Source organism: Melozone crissalis, unplaced genomic scaffold (genome assembly GCF_028551555.1).
Source record: "Melozone crissalis strain CALT ecotype California unplaced genomic scaffold, PUWL_Pcris_2 ptg000033l_1, whole genome shotgun sequence".
Taxonomy (NCBI): Eukaryota; Metazoa; Chordata; class Aves; order Passeriformes; family Passerellidae; genus Melozone; species Melozone crissalis.
In genome coordinates this window covers 11,406,821-11,431,645 of record NW_026535811.1, presented here as the reverse complement: position 1 = coordinate 11,431,645, position 24,825 = coordinate 11,406,821, and the positions used below count along the sequence as shown (strand labels likewise).

Genomic DNA, 24,825 nt, shown 5'->3' with positions numbered 1-24,825 from the left:
GCTGGAGCTGACTCTCAAGCCTGACTACTGTAGAAACATAACCAGTGTGGAGTATAACATTGTGTGTCCTGCTGGGAACACTCCCATGTGAGTTTTTTGGTGCAGCTGGATATCAAGGCAGTGAGTTTTGAAAATAAGGTCTTGTTTGATCACACCCCTTGGAAGGGAGCACTGTCCACTCCAAATCCCTTGGTGTACTCTGTTTTCTTTACATAGTTCAGGGTTAAAAAAATCATAGCCTGTTATGATTAACATTATTCAGTTTGAAGGATTAGTAATTCATGAATATTTCAGAAGATTACAGTACATCAGTACTTCAAATTCACGCCAACTGTTTTGATTCCACTTTTCTTTCTGTTCATTAGATATTAGCATTTCTGCACAATCTGCTTTACCAACCCATCTTGAAAAATACAGCACATCTTGCATCTTCAGTGACAAACAAGTCAATCGAGATAAATAAAATGGCTGCCAATGTGGAAATTTTTGTTTACACAGCTCAAAACTAACACTTTTGTTAAGTGATGATGTGTGTACATTTCTATAATCCAGTGCTGTCAAGCCCTGGAGCAAATCAGATAAAAAGGGGGTTATTCTAGTAAAGCATTTAGAAAATTGCAAGTCTGCAATACGATCTGTCTTTGAGATGGTTTGCATTGAATGCTAAATGAAGGGCTGAAATCTTATAAGGGACTTAATTACATCATATGATCAACCACACACAAAACATATTTTCCTTGGAAAGAAATATACCACAACGACAGGGCAGCAAATGGAGCAGAACGCATGTGAGTCGATTGTTAATAACCAATTTAATTCCAAAGCTGCATCTCCTCTTTTCAACCAAGCAGTAGGCAGCTGACCCCATCAAATGCTGAGGACCAGGTACTTGCAGACATCAATGGAGTCTCAGCCAAGGCTCCAGCCAGACCAGCTGATACTGGTCATCTCTTAGCTGATACAGCAGTATATTGGAATGCAGCTAGGACATATTCATCTGCAGCTCTTCTTTCAAGGGCCATGCCCCATTCTCTTTCATCCCATCTATCCTACTCTGTGGGTAAGCCACCACAAGGAAACAGAGGCAGGTCTGAGGGAAGCAGTGATGCACTGGCTTTACTCTTCTGCAGTGCCATTGATGATGTGATTGAAGGAGAATGGAGAAAATTTGTACCCAGCTCCCACGTAGAACTTGTTCTGAAATTCCACCCTAGGGAGGAGCAGAGGGAGGCATCAGTATTGCCTGTAGGCAGGACCAAGAGGCTGAAATACTGCAACCATGGGAAAAGTGAGGCCACGAGAAAATTGCTGACTCTAAGCTGCGAATGTAGGCCTTTATGGGAGCAGCAGTGAGACACATGCAGTCCAGGTTGCAACATGGCACACATCAGCTCTGACTTTCTGTGGAGCCGGACTGGAAATGTCATCATGAGGCCAACGAGCAGAACCTTGCCTGGTAAACCTGCTTCTAGAAGCTCTGAGAGCTGGGATAACCACCTGCTAATTATACTGGAGGGAGACAGACACTTCCTCTTCCCTGCACAATGACAAGCACCTGCACCATGGTTTGGCAGCGTTTATGATTTGTGCTAGGACATGGTGAAAAAGGCCACAGCTTGGGGCTCAGGTAGAACACTGAGTTACGGTGGTGGTGAAGGGTGTTTGGTTACCTTGGTCTTGCTCATGTGCTGATGGTGGGTCCCCATCACTTTCCTTGCCTGCCCTGATGATCAGTGAAGGCCGACAGGGGCTAACTTGGAGCTGGTTTGCCACAAAGCCTAAGCAGCCTGAAGCTCAACTTGGGCTGATGACACAAGCAGAGACCCAGGTTTTCATCAGGTTTTGCACTCCCAGCTGAACTCCTGCTGCCCTTGGCAGTGGCCTTGTTAGATCCTTGGGTGGGATACACAGCCAGTGGTGTGGCTGTGCTGCCTTCGGGCCTTGTTGTGCAGGACAAAGAGGCCTCAGTGGCTCTGCATGGTTACCAGGACAGAACTGCAGGTTGCCATTTGCCTCACATGCTGACAACCACCACGGGAGCAGGAGGACAAGCAGGTTGCTCCAGGGAGCAGGTCAGAGCAGGGATCTGAGCTCCCTTTGGAAGAGTCTCCCTCACTTCATTTGCCAAAGAGAACCAATGGTCTAAAGCACTGGCACAGCATGTCTGACACTGTGCCCAGCTGTTCCCACAGCCTGTTCCCTCCCACAGCCTGATCTGGAAAAGCTCCAGAGGCGCCCTGCCCGTACCAGTGCAGACGCAGGGCATGCAGGAAGGCCGAGAGCCCCTCCATGACCAGCAGGATGGCCACCGTCAGCACCGCAAACGCCGCGAAGATGATGAAGATGGCGATGAGGCCTGCCCAGCCACTGCTGCTGAGCCCATTGTGCATCACCATGGTCCAAAGCACCTCTGACAGCTCTGCAGAAGGAAATAAAAGGAAAACAATGCTGAGAAGCAGCTACAGACAGACATAGCATGCAGCCTGCCAGCTCACCCATTTTTCCCAGTTTGTAGAATATGTATGCTCTTTGCTAAACTTTTTAATAGCTTTATTTTATTTGGGTATCTGTTCTCCATGTAAAGCTCATGTGTACCAACTTCCACCCCACTCTTAGTAAGCTCATTTCTGTGCCAAGAAGTACAGCTCAGCCCTGTCAATCCATGGCATGCCACATCATAGGCCCACTCCTTGCTCCCCACCCCTTTCTGTTTTCCTTTTTTTGTGGGCACAATTCTTTAGGGCAGGTGCAACTCCTAGCCAGAGGCATTTCAGCAATATTAATAAAAAGCATTTTAGAAAAATTAGAAACATTGAAAAATCTAAGTTCCAGCCTGAGGCAATTTCTAGTATTTGAGCATCTGTTTTTATCATAAACCAAGACAAAAGACATTGAAATGCTGTACATTTCTCATGGAATGTGATGTTCCACTGAATGTTTCTGGGAAAAATCCCAGTGAAAATGACAAATTCCAGAAGCTCTTGAGCCAGACCTTTTCTCTCTTGTTTGCTGAACAGACTCAAAATTACCATTTCAATTAATTTTGACATTCATCTGCGTACCTTAAGGCTACAGCAAGTACTCCTTGGGAAAAGCAGCTATGGCTCCCATACTGCCTTCACCTCCATGGACTGGACTACACAGGTGGACTGCACCTCCCATCGTGCCAGAGGGGTGGCTAAAGTGCAGGAAACTGCCCCAGCCAGTGAATGCAGTCAGAGCTGCGAGGGATCACCTCTGAAAACTGAGATGCCCACCATGAAACACTTGCAGTGATCTAACCAGAAGCAAAACATCCTCACACATAAATGTCCACAAGGAGAAGCTTGGGTTTCATGAAGAAATTTTCAGGAATAGTCAAACACCAGGAGAACCCATGACCAGCATGGCGAGGACACTAAAGGGGGACAATCACTCACGTGCATGGGCCAAGCTCAGCGCCCAGAGTCGCAGGTAGGAGGCTGTGTTGGAGATGCAGCCAAGGCAGTATTCAATGGTGTGGATAGCCTGGTGGACAAATATGTCTCCAAAATTGAACTGAAACAACATATAAAACCAAAAAAGGTTTATTAGTTTTCACTTGAGGGCTTTCTGGTTAGCAGAGCAACACCACCAAAGGCTCTTTTTACTGCTTTCCTTGCTACGTCCTCAGCAACACAAAGGTATTTCCCAGGAAAAGAGACTGCTCTGAAAAGTGTCAGTTCTGTATGATCTTCCCATGTATTCTCAGTGGAGAAATACAATTCCAGTGAAAACTAAATGTTTGGGAAACAGCTCATGTTCCACTCTTACAATTTCAAATCCTTAAATGTCAATCCACTTGCTGCCAATCTCTGCATTTTTTTATAAAGACAGAAATTCTTATGTAAAATAGGGGCTTTCAGACTATCTGCCTTTGGGCATACACATTCTGGGAGATATCACTGAATAACTGTATCTCATAATAATGAATAAGCAAATCTGTGAAGATTCCCTTTGACTGGGAACAGCCAGCCATATCCACACTCAATATTGTTGATGCTCCCAACTGCTACAAATATTTTTGTCACTTTCTCCTGTGTTGTTCCCTACTATAGAAGCTCTTGACAATATCTGCCAAAGGAAGGATTCTCTCCCTAGTCAACAATTCTGGCTGCCAACTTTAATTACTTCTTTGCAATTTAGAGGAAGGAAAGCTCACTGACTCTTGGGAAAGAGTTGACCCTCTCTGGGTGCAATGTGGAAGTGAACAACCATCCCTGAGGAAACAAAACCTTGAGGTTTGTAAAAGCTTGAGGTTTGTAAATATGTGTGCCACCACCAGGCAAAACCAAAGGAAAAATTCAAAGGAATTAATTCAATGAAAGTTCAAATCCTATTCTGTTTGAAAACACAAACTGTTACAACAGTATGTGTTGGTATCTTGTTAGAAAGAAGGGCTGGCAACTCTGCAAAGGTCTTCTGCTTGACTTTGTGTCTTCTACTATTGTGTTTGTCTGAATAATTTTCTGCCCAAAGTTTCTTACCTCTTCATCCTCACCCTCATGTCCTTCATGGCCACCGCTGTGGTCTCCCTGGGAAGCTTTCTTGGAGTGATTGGTCTCTGGGACATCTACCTCATTTTCACCTCCTGAGTTTCCTGAGATGGCTTGAGAACGGAGCTTTCAGAAACAAAATGCAGTATGTTTGGTTGATACCAAAATGAAGAAGTCCATGGCACAGAACTCCCTCAATAACCTCATGATGGGTAACAGATGAAGGATTATATCATGAACACAAAGAGTTTCAACAACAGTCATCAAGGACAAGAGAAATTGAATATTCCCACCAAATGGCTAATAATACCTAAATGTTTTCCATCCTAGAGCATTTTCCAGTGATTCCAACTATATTGTATCTAGTTTCTAGTGTCACAATGCACTCTTTGATCCCACCATGAGAAGACCCATCACTTTCAGCAAATAAGGAAACTGAGGTACTTTTAAAGCTGACGATCCCAATTAGATGGGTGCAAATCAAAGGAATTAGTGTCTAGCAAAAGAGCAACGAAGCCTGAGAGGATCATATGACTTGATGAAGGTCACACAGTTCTTGGATACAGGCAGAAATAAAATTCAAAGCTCTTGATTCGCTTTAAATTGGCAAAAACCTTGTGTCAACTTCTCTACAATTATTATTTACAGGACTTTTCTAGAGGCCTGAACAGCCTGATTTAATAGTCCTATTATACAGCATAACCAAATAGAGACCTCATGGCTTCTGTCAGGTTCTGCCTTGTCACCCTTTATAGCCTCCAGCAGGTTTCACGGGAAAGGTCTCCTGTCAACATGTTGTTTCCTAGTACAGCAATAATGATTGTCACACCAGCTTTATCTTTGCTTTACCTGAATGTCAGCACAGAAAACAGACTCTGCTGCAAACATATAAATCTAGGGCAATGGAGGATGTGATCAGACAGCTAACATATGAAAATTAGGAATAGAAATATGGGAGCACAATAGGAGGTGGGTAAAACCTGTCAGATGTTCCTGGCATAAAAGCAGGAGATGGAGTCAGCCATGTCAAGCCTTCATCCAAATCCCAGAAGAATGACAAAATAAGAAATTACAGTGCAGAGGCAGGGCTGAAAAGGTCTCCCAGGGACCTGGCTTTCAATTATAGGTCAGAAGTGACTGGGTTGGAAAAGGTCAAGCAGCAAAACCAGCATCTCTTTCTTCAAATGGAAACATCTGTGCCCTATAAATGGTACTCCAGCCACTAACTCTAACTATAAAGAGAAGTAAATCTTGACTGACAAGTAAAGTCCTGTTAGTGCAGTAATGGAGAGAATTAATGATCAGCTGGGAAGCTGCAGCTGCCACAGCTGTGTGTAGGGAAGCTGTGGGCAAACCACAGAGCCCATGGGAAGGAGGGCTCTGTTAATGTGAAAGCAATCACTTAAGGAAGAAAGAACTACCAGAAAGCAGGCAACAGCTTTTAAATCAAACCTCTCCTTCAAGCACTGTTGCTCTCTCCATGGCCAGGACTTTCACAGATCCCCCATTTCTACAGAGAGCAAACTAATGGTTAGTGGAGATTGTGGACTGATAACTGAGGTATTTTCCCTGACTTTCCTTTACCAGCACTTCAATCTTCTGAATCTTCTTTGATTTTGGATACAGCAGGTAAAAGAGCTTGGTGTCAGCTTAACAAATAGGGTATGTCCTTGCCAGCAAAGCTCCTGCTTCCTTCACTGGAGATACTCAAAAGCTGTCTGGACACAAACCCGAGTAATGAGCCCTAGCTAATGTTGTTTCAGCAGAGAGTTTGGACCAGATGACCTCCAGTGATCCCTTCCAAATTTAGCTGTTCTCTGATTCTAGGTTAGATGGTTTAGACATGTCCATACACGTCCTGGGCATATGTGGTGTAAAGCACACTTGGAAATTCTCAGAGAAAACCTGAGCTCAGAGAAATGTAGAACTACATCACTGCAAAGAGTTTTTGGGGTCTGTCCCCCCAGCTTTGCCTTTGCAGTACTGAATCCCCCCAAGCTGACTCACATCCCTTACCATGCGCTGTGCTTTCTGGTGGTTGGCTCGGAGGATGAAAGGTTTAATGAGGAGCATCCAGGGAACAGCAATCAGAGCAAATATGACTAAGAAACTCTGCACTTCTTTCTAAAAGACAAAACAAGAGCAAAAAGTTGCTTTACTTCATTTAGCCAACTAAGTTTATGTTTAGAAACCTGAGTCTATATAATGGCGATTTTTTAAATACAACAAATACAACTCAACTCTCTGTTGTATTTGTTGTATTTGGCTGTGTATCCTCTGCTTGTGAGCATAAGAAAATAAATGTATAGTGATTAAGGTTCCAGAAAGCACATTCAGCTAGAGATGGTTGAAGACCTGGAGATAAAAGGTTTTCATGGTGAAAAGGGTTAATTTATCAAAATCTCATGCTACTGACTTGAACCTGGTTACTCAGTGTCCCAAGTGAATGTTCTAACTCTGAGTGAGTCAGTCAGGCTGCCTGGCTTTGATCAGTGTAGAAAGGCCGCAGTAAGAGCCAGGTCATTCAAGTCTTGCCCTGGATTTACTCCACATCTGCAATTCCAGAAGGAATTGAATCCCCATAGCTTGGGTTTGGTAACAGATTGTCCCCACAATATAAGGTGTTCTTCCACTGCAGTATGGCACCCCTGTTGCTGTCCTGACAAAACTGTTGGTACATTCAGAAAACAGCAACATCAAAACAAACAAAGAAAATCTTAAATGACAACTTCTGCATTTTTTTAAAGCTGGCTCAGATGTCTGATCACCTCATGACTGGGCTCATACAATATTTTCATTCAGACTACCCCGGCAGATGGCCCATTCTGTTCCTGGTGGGGCAGGGGGACAGGAATATAAGAAAAAAAAATTGCCACCTTGGGAAAGCTTTGGGTTGTTACAAAGCACAATGTTATCTGAAGACTTTTTAAAGGCTGGGAAGACTGTGTTTTTCCAAACTTTCCTGAATCCTTAACAAGTTTCTTGAAGCTGATTAGGGCTGTCTACTAGTTCTGACTCACCAGCTGTCCCTAAAATTAAGCTCATGTTGGAATGCCCAGTGTGCAACTGTACGGATGTGGCTGCACACATGTAGCTGGATGCAGCACTTGCTTGCAGATTATTCATTGATGCTGCTGACGTAAAATCAATCAAAGAAAAAAATTCCATGTTCTGAGAATATAAATAGAGATGACTTTAAAGCAAGTTTCCTCTTGAGGGATATTTTTTTGCTTGCCTTTTTTGTTTTAAGTGAACTCCCAAGAGGAGTTATTTCTGACAAAAAGCTGCCAGAAAATCCTCTAGCTACTTCTACTTTTTAAAGTGAAAATGTCAAGTATTAAAGCTTTCCAAAGATGAAATAGGAACTTATAGGAAGAAAGGAAGATGTCTGTAGCATTGTGACCAGACTGCAGGACAGCATGCCTGCAATACACAGCTTTGTATCTCTAGTCACACTTTGATTTTTTTTTTTCCCCAATAGTATCTTCCACTGCATCATTATTCTTGCCAGAATGACACGAGGAAAGGATTTCCTCTGCATCACTGATTAATAGCTGCTTTCCCCTCCCTGTTGACAAGACCAACACAAATACCAGAAGAATAAACTTTACTTTTGTGACTGGCACTTGTGATTGAGCTTCTGAGCCTGTATCTTTGTGCCCACTCTCCACAACACCCACTGCAAATACAAAACTACAGTGGATTCAGGCTGCTTGATCCATACCTGATGCACATACAATGGAGCATTTGAAGTGTCACCATAGTTGAACAGAAACATGTTGATAAAGTGGATGAGGATGCTTGGTGCACTCTGGGATGAATAGACATCAAACCGGCACCATTTGAAAATAATCATGAAGACCAGGTAGCCAAAAAGAGAGATAATAAAAATCATCTCTGGAATGAACTGAAGGACAATGTTTATATATTTCCTGAAGTAGCTGGAAAGAATCAGGAAAGAAAACTAGAGTTAATACACTAGATATTAATACAAGTTTACACCCAAGTATGGAAGTACTTAATTTCTGGAAAATAACCTAACAAATTTACAACTATCACTAGCCAAGAAAGAAGTCCATAATTACAAGCTTTATCAGTGAAAGCCATTGTTTAAATACAGAAGCTCTGTTATAATGATTATCTTCAGGTTTTTATACTTGACCCACCAGTATCTCAGCAACTCAAAAGATTATTACACCGAAGTAAAAGACAATTTTCAAAAAATGTCCTATTCACAAAGTTGAACCTTATATGCCAAGAAAGGTGTGTATATATATAATTATAATAAATAATATATATATATAGGTAACATAATATATATACTACAAAATATATACATTTATATATAATATAAAGGTATACAATTATATAAATTTATTATATGCCAAGAAAGGTATAGAACACTTTCTGCCCTTGAAGGTCACTATATACACTGCAGCTTTGGAGAGTCTCTCAACACAATAGCCCCTGCATTCTAACACCATTTTTTATTTGCTGTTGCAAAATGTAATGAGTACACCCACAAATCCTGACCAAGAGCTGCTAAGCTAGGCAAAATGCACACGCTCTGCAAGATTTTGGTGTGTTTTGGTTTAGGCCAAAAGAGCTTGTCATTCAAGAGAAGAGTTGTCAATAGTGGGAGGTGCTACATCTTTTTAATTTAGTGTGTTTCAATATTTCTGCAGAATATAAGAAAGTAAGTTAAAAAGAGAGTTTATTTAAGAAAATACCTGCAATGTTATGGCTTTGGATTTAGCATGTTATGTCCTTTGGACTTAGCACTGTTTATCAAACATTGTGTGAGTCAGCCAGTGTATGGGACATTACTACCCATACCAGGGAAAGGTCAAAGTTCAAATCATCCCTCCAAAATATGACTTTCTCTCAGTGAAGGACACCAGTTTAGTGATGAGGACTTGTGTGCTGCTGCTGCTGCAACAGGGTTGCTGAAATGAACTTACATGTGGTTGAAGAGACTGAGTACCACCCCAAAAACCATGTGCACAATCCCTATGACAACCGACATCTTCATTTTGTAGGAGTTCAGGAAAGTGAGCTTGTTCGTTGCAACATTCCAGATCTTTGGGTAAAGGAACAAGGAGAGAGAGAGAGGAACAAGATTTTCAGGTGTTTGATCAATAAAAGGTTTGTGGAAGTTGTTGCTTTGGCACAATTGATTTACTCCTACCAGTTCTAGTAAGGTAGGAGTATGCACAGAAATCTAGATGTTCCTTTTATTACTTTTCACTCTGCCAAGGTATTAACCTAAAAGATATAAAGTATTAAACTTGTTTAACAAAGGAAATAACAAGGATTTTAAATGATCCTATGACTTTGCTTCATTCCTCCAGAAACCTCTGCAGAGGCTGGTAGCAGAACCTAAATATTTTCTGTGTCATTCCCTGTCCTTAGGCTGAGTCATCATCTTTAGCAAAAGTGGAAAGGCATGAGAAAATCCCTCCTGCTGCAACTAAAATTAGTTCCACCCTCACCAGAGAAGCACTGAGGACAGAGCATTATCAAACTTTTTGTTTGAACAGAAAAAACTCTTTTCAACTCTTTGGCCATGGAAATCAGCTTACTGTCTGCCTCTCTGCACTAACTTTTTAGTTATGTTAGGACATACATCCCTTCTCAAAAGTCCTGCCTTTTGTATGCTACAGAGCTTCAGGGTTGTTTCTCCTTTCTTCTCAAACTTCCTAGACCCCAAAGTCTTCTGTCCTCAGAGACAGTAAGTAGACACCACTTTTCAGACACTAAGTATAGTACCTGAAGAGAGAAGGATTATTTGGAGGGCGAAACCTTAGTTTTTACATGTTTGTTTGACATGCTTTGCCTCTTCCCTGGACACTGAAGAGACTGTTGAGCTTCTTCATCTCAGGGTGAGTTTTTTCCAAGACACACCTCAGTCATGCCAGCAAAATGCAAAGAGCCATCCATCGTTCAGGGCAGACGACACAGATAATCTCAGAGATTATCTGGAAGCTGGTGCTTCCCATCCACCCCTTTCCTTCCAGCACTTGTTCAGCCATTCTTCCCTCCCATCCTGGACTTTTACACTCCTGAACAGGAAGAAGCCAGGTTGGAAGAGGTCTAGGTCAACCTAAATTAGGGCAACACGCAGAAAACTCAGCTGCTTCTGACATGATTTTCTGAACCAGACTGCCCACATCCTGTGCAGCACTTTAGAGCTGAGTTTATAAAAAACTGACTACAAGGTCAATGTCTCTGAGAACCAGGGGAGGACAGAGTTGTTTGGGTGACCAATTGAAAGGAGAGTGTAACCAGCAGGGATGGGGGTTATTTGACTAATATGAAGATTGAAGCAGGAAAGCTTGATGTGAAAAAGTACATTTCAATACATGATAAAGACAGAACAACAAGAAAAAGGGAAATAGGACACAGGGAAGAAAATGTGGCTAAGTTAAATAATACTGCCATTTAATTCACATTCCATGCAACAAATAGACTGCATGAAATTTGGAAGTTTGCCTTCAAACTGATGAGCAATCTCTGGAATGGCTTAAGTACTCAAGTAAGGAAACAGAGTTCAGCAGAAAAGAAACTGTAGCACACGACCACTCTCCAGAAAAATCAAACTTCCTTCCTGCTTACTATTTTGTGCTGCCGCCTGTGCAGACCTGTTAGCAATATATCAATTGCTAATTGCTAAAGGAAAGCATCAGAAGGACTGATGAATGGGGGGGTGAGTGGTGGTTAATGAAGTTGTATTGAATAGTGTGGTACCTGAGCATGATGTAAATACTGTGGAATAAGGGGTGGAATGGGCTGATTTTGCCTGGGTTAGAGACATTTTTCTTCATGGTGGCTGATTTGGGGGTGTATTTTGGATTTGTAAACACAGGGTAGATATTATGGAGATGTTTTTGTTATTGCAGAGCAGGGTTTGCACAGAGCCAAGGCCTTTGCTGCTTTTCATGAGGCTGGTGAGGAACTGGGGGGAGCACAGGAGATTGGGAGGAGACAGAGATAGCCCAGGTGACCCAAAATGACCAAAGGAATATCCCAGACCATATGGCATCATGCTCAGTGGATAAAGTGGAGGGAAGAGGGAGGAAGGGGAGATGTTTGGAGAGATGGTGTTTGCCCTCCCAAGTCACCATCACATGTGATGGGGTCCTGCTCTCCTGGAGATGGCTCAGCTCCTGCCTGCCCATGGAGAAGATGACTTAATTCTTTACTTGTGTGCACAGCTTTTGCTTTCCCTGTTAGACTGTCTATATCTCCACCCATGAGTTTTCCAGCTTTCACCCTTCCAATTGTCTCCCTGATCCCACTGGTGGGGGAGTGAGCAAGGGTGGGGCTTGGCTGCTGGCTGGGGTTAAACCACAACAACTATGTAAGGAACAAAGAGCAAGAAGTGAAAAGCACAGCTTCAGGAGAGAGTGCAGGGAGCTACTGATGTACCTGATACACAGAAACAGGATTGAAATACAAATTATCTTAGAGCAATTTAATTTAATTACCGGATCTATTCCAAATGGATATGGATTTCCAGAGTAGACTCCTGGGGTTGCTGGATTCAACTGCAGCACTGTATTTTCTAGAAGCACATCCTTACTACAAGAGAAAAATGGAAATGACCTTTGCAGCCTACTCTCTCCATCACAGCCCACAGTATATTTATGTGAGGTGTGCTGAGGACTACTACAGGATATCTGTAGCTGACTCCAGCCTTTCTGTGACCTGTTATCCTGCACTTGTGTGCATGCAAATGGGCCCCACACAATGGCAGCCTCCCTCACACTGATAATTCTCTATGCATCAGTCCTGGACACCTGCAGATTTTTATGCACATCAGTGCCTGAACAAACAGGCGTGTTCCCAGGGACTCTGCATTTCCATTTCAATAGCGAGTTCATCTGTGTGTGTCAGACAAAACCTCTGATTCATTCATGGCTGCATCCACAGCAGGGAGCCTTTCCCTTCCCCACACAGGCAGTCTCTCTTTCCAAGCCTACATGCTCCATTTGGTGTGTTTTTACTTCCTTCCTACATTTAGCACTTACTTCCAAGTGTTATTTTTAAACATGGGGATGATGTGCCAGGAAGAACCAAAGAAGTTGAATGATTTGGAGAAGCAGTCGTTGTAGATGAAGCCAGTGTACATGGAGAATATGCCCATGAGCAGGATCAGGTAGCGCCCGCTGAAAAAGGTGTTCCAGATCTGCAGGGGGAGAAGGCAGTGCCAGTGACCAAAGTACCTGCAGGCCCATCAGTCTGAGGGCCTCAACCAACAGCAGACATGATTGTACTAGTCTGTGTATATACAATTATTCATAGAAAATTTTAGGTCCCTTGGGTGTATGAGTAGGTAGAATGCCAACCTCTGCCTCACAGGTATCTTTGAACCATCCCCACAGCCCTTGGGAGGCTGGATGTCCCCTTTATCCAGTGGGGCTGATGAGCCTTTCCCTATGCTGATAGAGTCACCCCTGGTACTCACCTCATTAGTGCTTTTCTGGGCCAGAAGGCTCTTCTCATTAATGACCATCCAGAGTGCAAAGCCCAGCATGACAGCGCCGTGGCCACAGTCCCCAAACATCACCGCAAACAAGAAGGGGAAGGTAATGATGGTGTAGGGAGCTGCAGGAGGGAAAGGCCAAGAAGCTCAGCTCTCTCTAAACAAAAAGGCCTCATCAAAGAAGCAGTCCACTCCAGCAGGCCATTCCTTACAGGTGCTGCCCTAAAAGGCCTCCTCAGTTCCTCCCCTACACACCAGGCAGTCAGATCTAGTGCAGAACTGGCTTTACTATCACAAAGAATGTTCAGTTGCATGATCTGTACCTTCCTTGCAGTTTTATCCTTTGCTTCTTACCTCACCATAATAAACACCATGAGTAGACAACTGCATTCTGTTTTGCAACACAAAAATGTATTTGAAGGTTACTATCATGTTTCTCAACCTTCTCCGCCTCAACAATCTGAGTTAATCTCACCCTTGCACATAGGCCCCCATTTCTAGGTTTCCATTAATTCTCAGTGGTCTGAAATTCTCTACCATTGTTTCAAACTTCTGTCAGGTCCTTTTGGCCGTCTTTGCCTCAACACAGTGAGCTCAACTTACATTTTCCTGAGAAGCTTAGTTCTTTTCCTCAGACCAGCTACCTCACCATTTGTTCTCCATCCTATATTTGTATAGTTCCTTATTTCCATCATAATCATTCATTGAAGACCAACAGCCAAATTCTTTGCCTGAGAAAATCCATGCCTATACACCAAACAGTTCCAATATGGCTCAGATTTCTCAATCAGCAGCGAGTACATTTTTTAGGATAGTGACAGAGCTCAAAGTTTACTTTGGCTCATGCAAAGCAGATGCATGTAGCTGAGTGTTTCTCACCTGGGTTCATCTCCCTGTAGTTGCCCACACCATATGCATCCACGATGTTCTGAAATCCAGCTGTGAACTTGTTGGTCCTGTTGAAGGTGGGTGGTGACATCTTGGTGTGTATGGCAGTGAGGATGGGGGCGATTGTGGAGCCACTGCGTTCCTACAAACACAGTGACAAGGACAGACACAGAGTGGATAGAAGAACTGGCCCCACAACACCACTTCTGGCTCAAGGGCCTGTCACAAACCTGCTAACATTTAATGTTGACCTTAAGCTCTGTCAAAAGATGAAAGGTCAAATGACAACGGGACAACCTCAACTTAGAAAAGAAACACATTACAGTACCAGACCTGTCTGAACATATGCTCAACATATAAACAATTCAGTGTGGGTGAGAGCTTCAAGGACCCAAACTGTTGCTCTCTTACCATTCCTTGATGGAGAGCTCTTTTTATCCGGTCAGCATCAGCCACTGGGAACCAGATCTCTGCAATGACACACTGCTGGGTGACATCGATGTTACAGCAATTCAGGATGTGGTAGATGGCCTTGATTTTCTTCACCTTGATCCCCCAGGCCCACAGGTTGGCTGCTGCCTCATGCAGCAGTCGTTGGCGGTGGGACTCAGTTTGTGTTATCACCTGCAAGCATAACACAGGGCAACACTCAAGACAGGGAAGCACAGGGGGCAGGAGCTGCTCAGTTAACTGGAGAGGGTTGATGGAAAGGAACTATTTGCATGAATGTGGGGTATCCTGGAGAGCAGCATCTGCAGGTGTGGACACAGGATCACTCAACACCAGGTGCACAGTGCTGCTCACCAAGAACTCTCCCTGCATGGTCCTGAGTCACTGTAAGTGTAGAGGAGACCACTGGGGGTTACTTAGCAGTGGGATTGGCTCCTCTCCCTTACAGACTGGCCACATCTCACCACATGCTCTCGAGCTGGCATCTCCGGCAGGCAGCTCTGTGCCACAAACCTGGGGAATATCACACCCATGAGTAGAACTACAGTTCATGGTCTTGGGACCTGCATGCATCATGTGGCCACTGCAGTGCTGCTGCATAAGTGAATGATGGAGATAATGATATATGGCATTGGGAGGACAACCTGTGTGATCTGCAACATGGTTTCAGACAGGACAAATATCTGGGCAGGTCCCACTTGTGGGGTTCAGTCCTCAGTGAAGCCACTGCCACTCACTGTGTTTAAATCCTCGATTCTTGTGTTGACTCCATCAAGCATTTCTCGGCGCTCAGTGGCAGACTCTGGACAAGGGTAGACTGTGGCACGAAATCTAGCCTCAGTAAGAGAGAATTGAAAAATACTTGTTATTTAATGTAAATTTTATATAAAAACTGACTGAGTTTTTTTTCCTCTGTACTCTCAGCTCAAAGGCAGGGACACTGGACTTCATTCCGGACCCAGCAGTATATTCACATACCACAAAGTTGCACCTGGTCTCGCAGAAAGGTGCAAATAGGTACCTTCATCCCTTGATGAGAATAAGGATCCCCTCACCTACTCTAGCTGAAAAACTCTCTTTGTCTGAGGTGATACAAGGACCTGATGTCATACAGAGGTCAGCACTAACATGCAGACACCTCCCTTCTGTCCACAAGCTGCTTGAATTGAGATTCAAGGAAAACCCACCCTGGCAAAGGCAGCGTCGCTAACACAGTAGCCAACAGATGTCCCTGTTGCACCGAGGTTGGAAAAATACCATGTGCCTGTCTCTGCACTACCCTCCTGCAGGCACTGGGAGAGGGCATCAGCTGAGCCACTGCTGCACTGCAAGCAAACGCCCTTTGTGCGGGCAGGCTGCATAAAGTAAATAACCCTGCAAAAACAAACAAACAAGCAAGCAAGCAAACAAAAGGACGGTATTTTCAGGATAAAATAGGAGAATGGCTGTATGCTTCTGGTCCACCTGTTTGCCGAGACACCTTGGGAACAATGGAATGGTTTTAAACACCTGAGAGCATGTCTGTTAGATCAGCTTAGATAACCAGTATGAAAACTTTTATAAGCTTATCCCCAAGGTTCTGTTTGGAAGATTCAGTGGGTTTGTTTAGTATGGTATAAGAAGGACTAATGTTGGATTCTAACATGAGTGAAAGTCTTAGCTCCATGCAGGTACTGCTTCAGCTGTAGCACAGAACTCGACCTCCTCTATCACAGCTGCAGGTCACTCTGGTGCAAAGGTGCTTCCACCAGCACAGCACACTGCACTGTTGGACACCACATGATCCCAGCACAGACAATTAGAAATGAGCTGCATGTCTCTCTGAGAAGTGTGCAGCTACCTGTCTTGCCTGCAAAGCAGGTCCCAGAGTACTCTTCATGCACAACAGCAGGCACAAGGAGTTCCCCCCGGACCTGAGAGGCCACAGGGTGCACTGCTGCTGCTCTCTGCCCGCAAGCCTGGGCTGAGCTGAGGCGCTGCAGTAGCTAAAATAGCAGACATCCCTCCTTTTTGTTACTTCTTGGCTTGTTCAATGATATCTAGTGCATGTGCCACCCCTGCCACTTGGATACTGCCCATCAGATCTGCAGGAAGAGATCCTTCCTCTTTGCAGAGCAGAGATCTCCTGCCCCTGACCTGAGGCAACACATTTCCACCATCCTGCTGTGGATATGCTGAGTAAGGGTTGCTGAAGGGCTGGCTTTCTGCACATGAGATGAATTAAAAGACGTAACAGGGTCATAGGGTTCTATCCCTGTTAAAGAGACAAAAATGTACAGGCTCTGTGTACAGATAAGCATCATTCTCTGGCTTTGTTTGAGCACAGGATATTTTACCACCTGCTCTACAAAATCAGTTCCAGCACACGTACAAGTGAGTACAGTTGCAAATTGAACAGAACATGCTGAAGTTTCCTAGAGATCAGCCCAGAGCTGTGTGTAATGACAGCACGTGCTCTTCAGCTAAACTTCCCTTTCCAGAATTGAATTTCTCCTCACTCAACACCTGGTATTCATTTCCAAAGGTTATTCACCCTACCTAATTATTTCCATCTTCTTATTCTTCACAGCTCTTAGTTCATCTTTAATAAGGATTTTTAATCAAACTTGAAAGCCTATTCCTCCATGCTGTACAGTTCCCCCACTCCCAATAACGTTATTGCAGCAGTGCTGCTTTGATCTTTTAACAGCCATTTTGCATACTGAGTATCAGCTTTGCCCTAATGGCACAGACATCTCTGAAAGCTCCAGGAGAATTCAGCAGGGAATCCTTACATTGATAAACTCAGCTTAGTATTCACATTAGTACTGAGGCAGCCGCAAGAAAAGGAGGAAAAGAAAAATTCTTACGTTTTCCTCCTTCCTGCTCCCTCTACACCTTTCACTAATAAATTTGTGCATGGACTTAATGCTCATGAAATTGGCAGACTAATGTTAGCAATTAGAGTCAAGCAGGGACTACAAGCGAAACCTGAGGCACACAGCTCTGCAAACAAATCTTAGCCTGCCTTGCAGGAGGCTGGCTCAGACCAGTCCCATGATTTTTGCAGGATATTTACTTGTCATGAATGACGACTTAGAGCTAACCAGAAATATCCTGCTGGGGCTGGAACGACACTGCCATCTGCTTTAGGTGTAGTCATGCCTGCCTTAAAGGTGGACCAGACTAAGGTGTCTTGGTCTGGGCACCAGGGGTGGCTGATGGCCCACAGAGCACAAAAGGAGGGCCAGAGGATTAATACATTTAGAAATCTGCCACACAGGAAAACATCTGTATAGATGGGCATATTAACAACCAAAAAAAATTGAAATGAAGAAGGAACATGAAAGATGACTTCATTAGCACTGCAAAGAGTGTTCTGCGGATTTGTCTTTGGTAGGTGTAGTTTCCTTCAGTCACAAGGGCCTGAGAGAAACCAGTCTAAGTTCCTTCCTACAAATCTACCACCACACACATCTGCAACACTAGCTCCTAGAAACTTTGCATCCACAACCTCCCTGTTGGATCCTGAGGTTGATCCCTTGAGGGATCTGCTCACATTTCCAGCACTGCCTGAGCCCTAGCTGCAGAAGGTTGTGCCTATGGTTTGGGGGATTTTGGTGTCCATCAACAATGAATATGTTGACAGGCATTGTGTTGCTTGCTCTTTTACTCCCATGCCAGGAAAAAAGTCTTTGGCTTTTGACTGCAGGGAATTTTAAATGCTGCAGGTGGAAAAAAATGGCATCCAAAATGGAGAACTTGCAGCACTCTATGGGCAACCCCAGCCAGTTCTAAATGTATGACATGGTGACTTGCAAGGCATAGGGGAAAATCCAATGGGAAGCATTCCCCACTAACAACTGCCCATGCAGAAGGGGAGAAGGGGTCTGAACAGCATTTAAAAAGCAGGCAAAGAAATGAGACATAAAAGGCACGTGGGCCTGATGAAGCAAGTCCAAAGGAGGTCCAGGAAGATGCTCAGAGGGATGAAGCACCTCTACTATGAGGAAAGGTTGAGAAAATTTGGGTTGTTCAGACTGAAGAAGGAAAGGCTCCAGGGAGACCTTACCACAGCCTTCCAGTACCTAAAGAGGCCTACAAAAAAGCTGGAGAGGGTCCTTTTACAAGGGCAGGTAGTGACAGGACACAGGGGGAATGGCTTTAAACTGAGAGTAGGCTTAGGCTGAATATTAGAAGAAGCTCTTTACTGTGAGGGTGGTGAGGCACTGGCACAGGGTGCCACAGAGAAGTTGGGGATGCCCCATCCTTGGCAGTGTTCAAGGCCAGGCTGGATGGGGCTTTGAGCAACCTGGGATAGTGGAAGGTGTCCCTGCCTATGGCAGGGGAGTTGAAATGATCTTTAAAATTCATTCCAACTCAAATTGCTATATGATTCTATTATAGACAGGAAATTTTAATCCAGAAAGAAAATGAGGCTTGCTGAAAACTCAAAGACCACTGGCAGCAGCAGTCTGATCCTGCACAATGGCTATGGCAGAACTCCCTGTATGCCTGAGCTTCAGAAATCAGTGATGAGAGCTGGGAGTCTTCCCTCATGTCCATGACACGTTCACAGACAGACACCCACCTCAGGAGGGCTGAATTTCCCTCTGGATGGTCCTTGCCCTGCACTGCTCATAGAAGGTACCTTGGAGGGCCCCATTTGCAATGCAGGAATTGCTAACAGACCCCAGGGCTCTGTCACTTCTTGGGACTGAAGTCAGTCATGCCAGCTGGATGAAAGATCCACCTGCTTTTACCCTGATGAAAGGCAGGATGTAAGGAAAGGCCTGCCCTGAGTGCAGATGTCAGGGAAGAGGAATTGCTCAGCCTCTCCCTGCAGGCTCTTGGCTAGCCTTGCCTGGCTGAGGAGCTGTACCTGAAATGGGCTTGGTGACAGCAGACAGATTCTCTCATCAAATCTGATTTACACTGCAACAAAGCTCGTTGGTCATCAGTGTTATGAAAGAGTAACAAAATATTCAGCCTGAATTATCTTTTCAAGATGCTTAACAGGGTGGAAACAAGTCAGGTTGTATGAAGCTTTCATTTCTCTCCTGGGCTCTGTCTCTGATTACACAGATATTGCTCAAAGGCTTTGGGAAAGAGTTGAATAAACTACAGCATCATCTTTCTATGAAGAAATGCAGGAAGGCTTGAGAGCAAGCTGAGTATTACCATGTTTCCAGTCCTCAAGTTAGGGACCCTGATTTTCAGGGGAAGAGTGCTGGGTATTTTTTAAAGAATCCCTTTTTAGATGCTCCAAGTAAAAAACCTAGCAGCTGAAGCTCCCAAGAGCTGTATGCCACCTTAGAAAATGTAGGATCTCTAGTTCCAAGTGCCAAGGTGATGGATGTCTTTCATGATTAGGAGCAGCAGAGCTGAGGAGGGGAAGGGAGGCTGGTTGCAGAGCTGACAGCTGGAGATCTGAAATCGAGCTCCAAATTCAGCCAGCCCAGACTTCCAGTTACCACCTCTAGGGGAGTCATTGTGGCTTGCCCACAGGCCTGCCTTACCCATCACAAATCTTCTTGATTTTCTGTTTAAGCTGCTCTCCTTGATAGAAGATAATGAACACGTTCTTCTTCACCTCTTCTCTCTGCAACACACAATTCAAGCAGAATTTAACACACCCAAAGTCCAGTGCAGAAAAGTTGGCATCTTTTTTTTTTTGGCATCCTCTCCACTGGTTGCTTTTATCCCCTATCCCCAGTTTCCCATCAGCAGTGTTTTCCTCAAATGCTCTTTCAGGAAACAGGCATGGGCAGCAGCTCTGGGATATGGGGGAAGGAGCAAAGGGGAAAGAGCTCCACTGGGGCATGGGGTTCACCCCAAAGACACCAAGGGAAACTGACCCTCCATGGCTAATTCCAGGTGGGGACAGCCACAGTCCACCTCCATGGCGGTCTCTGTAATACAGCTGCCCTGTGAGGTCTCGTGTGCATCAGGAAAAGGAAACCACCTCAACAGCAGCAAAAGGAGAAAGCAATGTCAGAGAAACTTCTCCCATCCTCAAACTGTCCCACAGTTGAGGGAAAGGGAAAAGGAAACCACCTCAACAGCAGCAAAAGGAGAAAGCAATGTCAGAGAAACTTCTCCCATCCTCAAACTGTCCCACACTTGCCCTACAGGCTGCCCTCGGACACAAGGCAAAGGAAAGCACAACCAGGTTGGTACCTACTGTCACAGGGTCCTCCATGGGGGTGTCCATTTCTGTGTACCTCAGGTAAATGTTTCCCCTGCAGGCTCGCCACAGTAAACGCTCAAAGGGGATCATCCTTTCCCTCTTTATTACCCCTGCTGTGAATCTGAGCAGAGTTACAAGATAAATTAATTACAAGCCCATTCCATGCCTTTTAAGGCCTGTAGCACACGTGATTTCACAAGCCCTTGTTTTCTAGTCTGTGCTAGCCAGGGGTCTGCTGCTGCAGGCACTTCTAGGAAAACATTCCCTGCTCAAGGCTGGCTTTTATCTCAATCCACTGACTTTATTCTATGGCTCTTTCTTTAAAAAAACAAAACAACTTTCCTAGATCAACAGGTGAAGGTGAAGAGAAAATTCTGGCTAGAAATGGAAGAATGGAGAGATGCCTAAAGTCACAAAAACGAGAGTGTCTGAATGGCAGAGGCAGGAGGTAGAAATTTTGAAGTGTTGGTTTATCTTTACTCTCCTGTTTTCCTTTTCTGAGAAAGCATCAGACTGCAGCCCAGTGCAATAAAAAAAGCATAGCTTTTTCTGTGGTTAGACATTCATCCATGAGGACCAGATGCCTGAGTCCTGAAGCCATGGATGAGGTGCCTTCAGAGAGGAGTTCTCAGTCAATACCTATTAAGGGATCACTGGAATTGGTGGCCTGGAAGCAGAGGTCCATTTGTCCCCTGACCTATAACCTGACCATAGTTTTGATGACAGTTTCTGAGGACAGTCACTCTCTTATCTTCATGAAACAGCTGTGCAGAGGAGGCTGGTGAGCACCCTCTGCTAAGAGGCTGAAGGAAGCTGTGCCAGTGTCACAGCAATGCAGCACAGGTGGGAAGTCTGGCCAAGCCGGAGGCCATCCCCAATACCCACCCCAGCTTGGCAGCTGCAGCAGCAGGAGTGCTTCTCAGCTCCAGCAGTCCAGATGTGTCTTCACTAAAGAAATCATCTGGCAGATTGGTTTCTGCCTGGAAAACATCAGTTTTACAAAACACTCTTCAGCATTGCCAGTTCGAAAACTATTTTCACATTTTTCTCTTAAAAATTTTTCCCCAAAGGTAGCTTTCCATGGAGATTTCTATAAAGATAAGACCAAAGGAAAACCAATAAAACTAAGCTTTATCTTAGCAATGGAAAACATAAATGCTATTTTCAAAGACATCTGTGAGCTAAGTTTTTGAGCCCCACTGACTCTCAAAGCAACGCAGGCTCCAAAGTGACTGAGGTGTTTTTGCAAACCTCATCATAGCTTGTGGTAAAGACCTTTAAAAGCAACACACACCAAATCAAAGTGCAAGTACTTTAAAGAACTTTCCACATCTCTGTTGGAAGAGCAAAGAGGCCTCTCACCTCGAAGAAATCCTGGGTTTTCTTCAGCAGATGTTTGAGCTCTGTCAGCTCAAGGAAGTTCTGCTTCAATGTTTGCTGGTTCTGGTTGGCTTCCAGCAGCTCAGCTTCAAGTTTCTCCAGCACTGTCTGTTTAGGGTCCAAGCACATCCAGAAAAACTCTGAAGCAGATCAGTGCCTCTTTTCCAAGCTGATGCCAAATCTCAAACAACAGTTTTGGGGGTTTTTTTGTGTTTTTTTTTTTTTTTTCAAGGGAGAGTACAGAAATATTCAACAAATAGTTTGATAAACACTTTTTGTAGCAAGATATTCATCAATGCCAGTGCATCACTTTTCCATTGCAAACATTCCCTGATGGATGTGCTGTTCTTTTCTGGCACTGGAGTCCTGATGCCCCAGACCCAAGCCCAGGCAGGGAGGTGTGTGTGGTGTAGGTGTCTCAGCCTGGCTGGGCATCTCTGTGGTTCCTCACAGACATCTCACACCCCAGACTGACTGGCTGTAATTGTACTGACTACAAAAGCAACCTACATTAGGTTCATTAGCCATAGACCAAAAATTAGGTGATGACATGGGGCCAGGAATACACCAGGAAACCAAATTTCCTGTGAAGATGAAGCCCTTGGAAAGCTTGACTTTCCTTTCTAGTTCACCTTCATATGCAGCATTTTAAAATTACCCTGTCAGTAATAACAATCTTTATTCTAGCCCTGCTACCAGCTGGGCTGGAATAAACCATCCCTTGCACATCCAAAAGCCAGGCCCAAGTGTTTGTGTCAGGCCCAAGCATGACAACCAAACTCCCAGCAGGACAGGGAGTCCTGGGATTTTTATGCAGTGAAGTGGGTTCTAACATCTTGGTCTCTTGGTAAAACACCAAACCCTTCTTACTCTCTCACACCAAACCCTTTTTATTCTCTCCTATTGATGAAGAGGCATTCTGTGAAAGCAATACTTTTTCATTAATATGGAGAACCATAGGGATGTTTCACAGGACATGGTAAAAAGACTGGGCTCCTTTAGGAACAGGCAGCAGGACCAGCCTCAGCCTAAGTGCTGAGGCAGCAAGCTGGGGAGCCTCTCCTTGGGCAGGGAGAGTTGTGGCAGCCTCAGGCACCAGACTCTTCCTCACAGGGAGGGTTCTACTGAGCACATCACACTGACATCCCTTGTTGTGCACAACCCTTCCCTCTCCTGGCTCCACCCCAAATTCTGTACCTCCATATCAATCATCTCCCGAGGCAGGGGTGTCTCTGGGTACTTTTCTCCTTTGACTATCTCAACATTATCTTCCATCTCATTTTCCAGAAAACCTGCAAGGAAAGAGCACAGAACTCTCAACACAGAATCATCCCTGGTGCATCATCCTGTCACCAGCTTGTTGCTCAGCCAGGACCAAGGCATCCTGTGGAGCTGTGACAAGATTAATTGATACATGAGTGCCATCATCTCAGCGCTTATACACAGCCACCAAGGAATTAACACCCCCAGCCTCCTTTCTCAGTGGAGGTGCTGTTTCCTCTGAAGTCACAGTGCCCACTCCCATTCCCAGTGGCACAAGTGGGGACCCATGGCCCCCTTTATTTGGGGCAGTGAGTAAGGCACACAGAAAGCTCAGGTTCCACTGCTTGGCCAACAATGCCAGGTGCTGACACCATGGGTACAGTGGGCACCATGGGCAGAGCTCCCAGGACACACATCCACAGGACAGTGGGAATCACAAGCTCTGCTGCTTGCTTTTTAAGGACTTATCCCAAGGCTGAAGCCCTTGGCCAGAAGTGTGTGCCAACAACAGGTGCACTGGTGTAAGAGGTTATCTGGACCAGCCCCAGATTTATCTTGTGATTTTATAAAAGCTAATTAACAGGTTTAAGTTCAGTTAACCATTTTCAAAACAAGGCCAAAAATTTATTGCCCATATGGGGTGAAGTGGTAATTAGCTGACGCATGGAAAACATTTCCAGGGACTCAGATGAAAACATCACCATTTTGCCACTAATTCTGCTCCCCAGTGTGAGAGCACTTAAAGAAACAAATCCCACACCACCAGTTGGCAGGAAGCCGATTGCATCTGACAAGCATTTACTCACGCAGGATTCTCTCCAAGGATTCGCACCTTCTCACTTCATTCACAAACTTTCTCTGGAAGCTGTTGACATTCACATTCAGCTAAAAACAGGAGGGAAAACAAGCCTGGGGCTGAAGGCTGCACGGTGCTGTGCTCATTTTTGAACATTAGCAGAGAACAAGTGCCTTTGGTGTGGATGGCAAACACTACTGGCTGTCCTGCTGGCAGGGAAATCCCACTGGGTTACTTATGGACCTGGTGGCCTTGCCCACAACAAGAGTCACAGAGGGGCCTTCATGGAGACACTTCTGTGTCCTGATGATGCAAAGGGTGGCTCTAAGGGCATGTAGAGCACTGGGTGGGGACTCAGGGATGGGTGGGGTCTCGGCAGGATGTTTGGGTTTCAGACCCGCGTTGGGGAAATCCTGCTCTCACCATGGACTTTTTGGCCTCCCTACAGGTGCATCTTTCCCAAGTGCTTTGAGGGAAGGACAAGCACACCCCGGGGCACCTCTCCAACAGCTCGGCACGCCAGCCAGGCACTACTCACATCTCTGAACTGGACCAGCCCCAGCTCCCCCAGCTCAGCCACGCAGCAGTAGGCAGCCTCCACCTGCAGGAAGAGCTGCCTCAGGCTCATCTCCTCACTCCGGAAGATGGAGGCCATCCTGCCCGCTCTCCTCTGGCCTGGGAGGCCCTGGGACTCCTCGTGGCAGCAGCAGCAGCACTCTCTTCCTTGCCCAGGCAGGTGCAAGAAGGTGCCAAGCTCTGCAGGAACATCGGGGTCACTGAGTCAAAGTGCTGGCAGATAACCCAGTGCTGCCCATCACATCCCCCAAAAGGGTTTCTTCCCCTCCTAAGAGCCTCCTTGGACCCACACGAGGCTTCATGC

At 45.0% G+C, this 24,825-nt stretch overlaps 1 protein-coding gene across 2 annotated transcripts; it reads right to left on the bottom strand.

Annotated features, from left to right (window-relative positions):
* Nucleotides 1-1,116: 1,116 nt before the first annotated feature.
* On the bottom strand, nt 1,117-24,600 carry ATP6V0A4 (ATPase H+ transporting V0 subunit a4). Of its 2 annotated transcripts, XM_054281878.1 has the most exons (20): nt 24,484-24,600; nt 23,956-24,034; nt 23,084-23,178; nt 21,869-21,994; nt 21,392-21,486; nt 20,501-20,627; nt 19,836-19,918; nt 15,075-15,168; nt 14,299-14,511; nt 13,879-14,029; nt 12,982-13,121; nt 12,545-12,702; nt 12,002-12,095; nt 9,476-9,594; nt 8,239-8,455; nt 6,531-6,638; nt 4,506-4,640; nt 3,420-3,537; nt 2,248-2,419; nt 1,117-1,210 (listed from the first exon to the last, which is right to left on the bottom strand). In XM_054281878.1, exons 1-20 carry the CDS (start codon nt 24,598-24,600, stop codon nt 1,117-1,119), a joined length of 2,535 nt encoding a protein of 844 aa, XP_054137853.1. The 2 variants fall into 2 exon arrangements, with proteins under 2 accessions (XP_054137853.1, XP_054137854.1); XM_054281879.1 differs by lacking the exon at nt 4,506-4,640.
* Between the last annotated feature and the right edge of the window lie 225 nt (nt 24,601-24,825).

Coding starts and splice junctions, on each gene's coding strand:
- ATP6V0A4 (XM_054281878.1), bottom strand. CDS start 24,600: ATGGCCTCCATCTTCCGGAGTGAGGAGATGAGCCTGAGGCAGCTCTTC. Junction 14,512..15,074: donor GAATCGAGGATTTAAACACA/GTGAGTGGCAGT, acceptor TTATGCTTGCAG/GTGATAACACAAACTGAGTC. Junction 1,211..2,247: donor CATGCCCTGCGTCTGCACTG/GTACGGGCAGGG, acceptor GCTCCTCCCTAG/GGTGGAATTTCAGAACAAGT.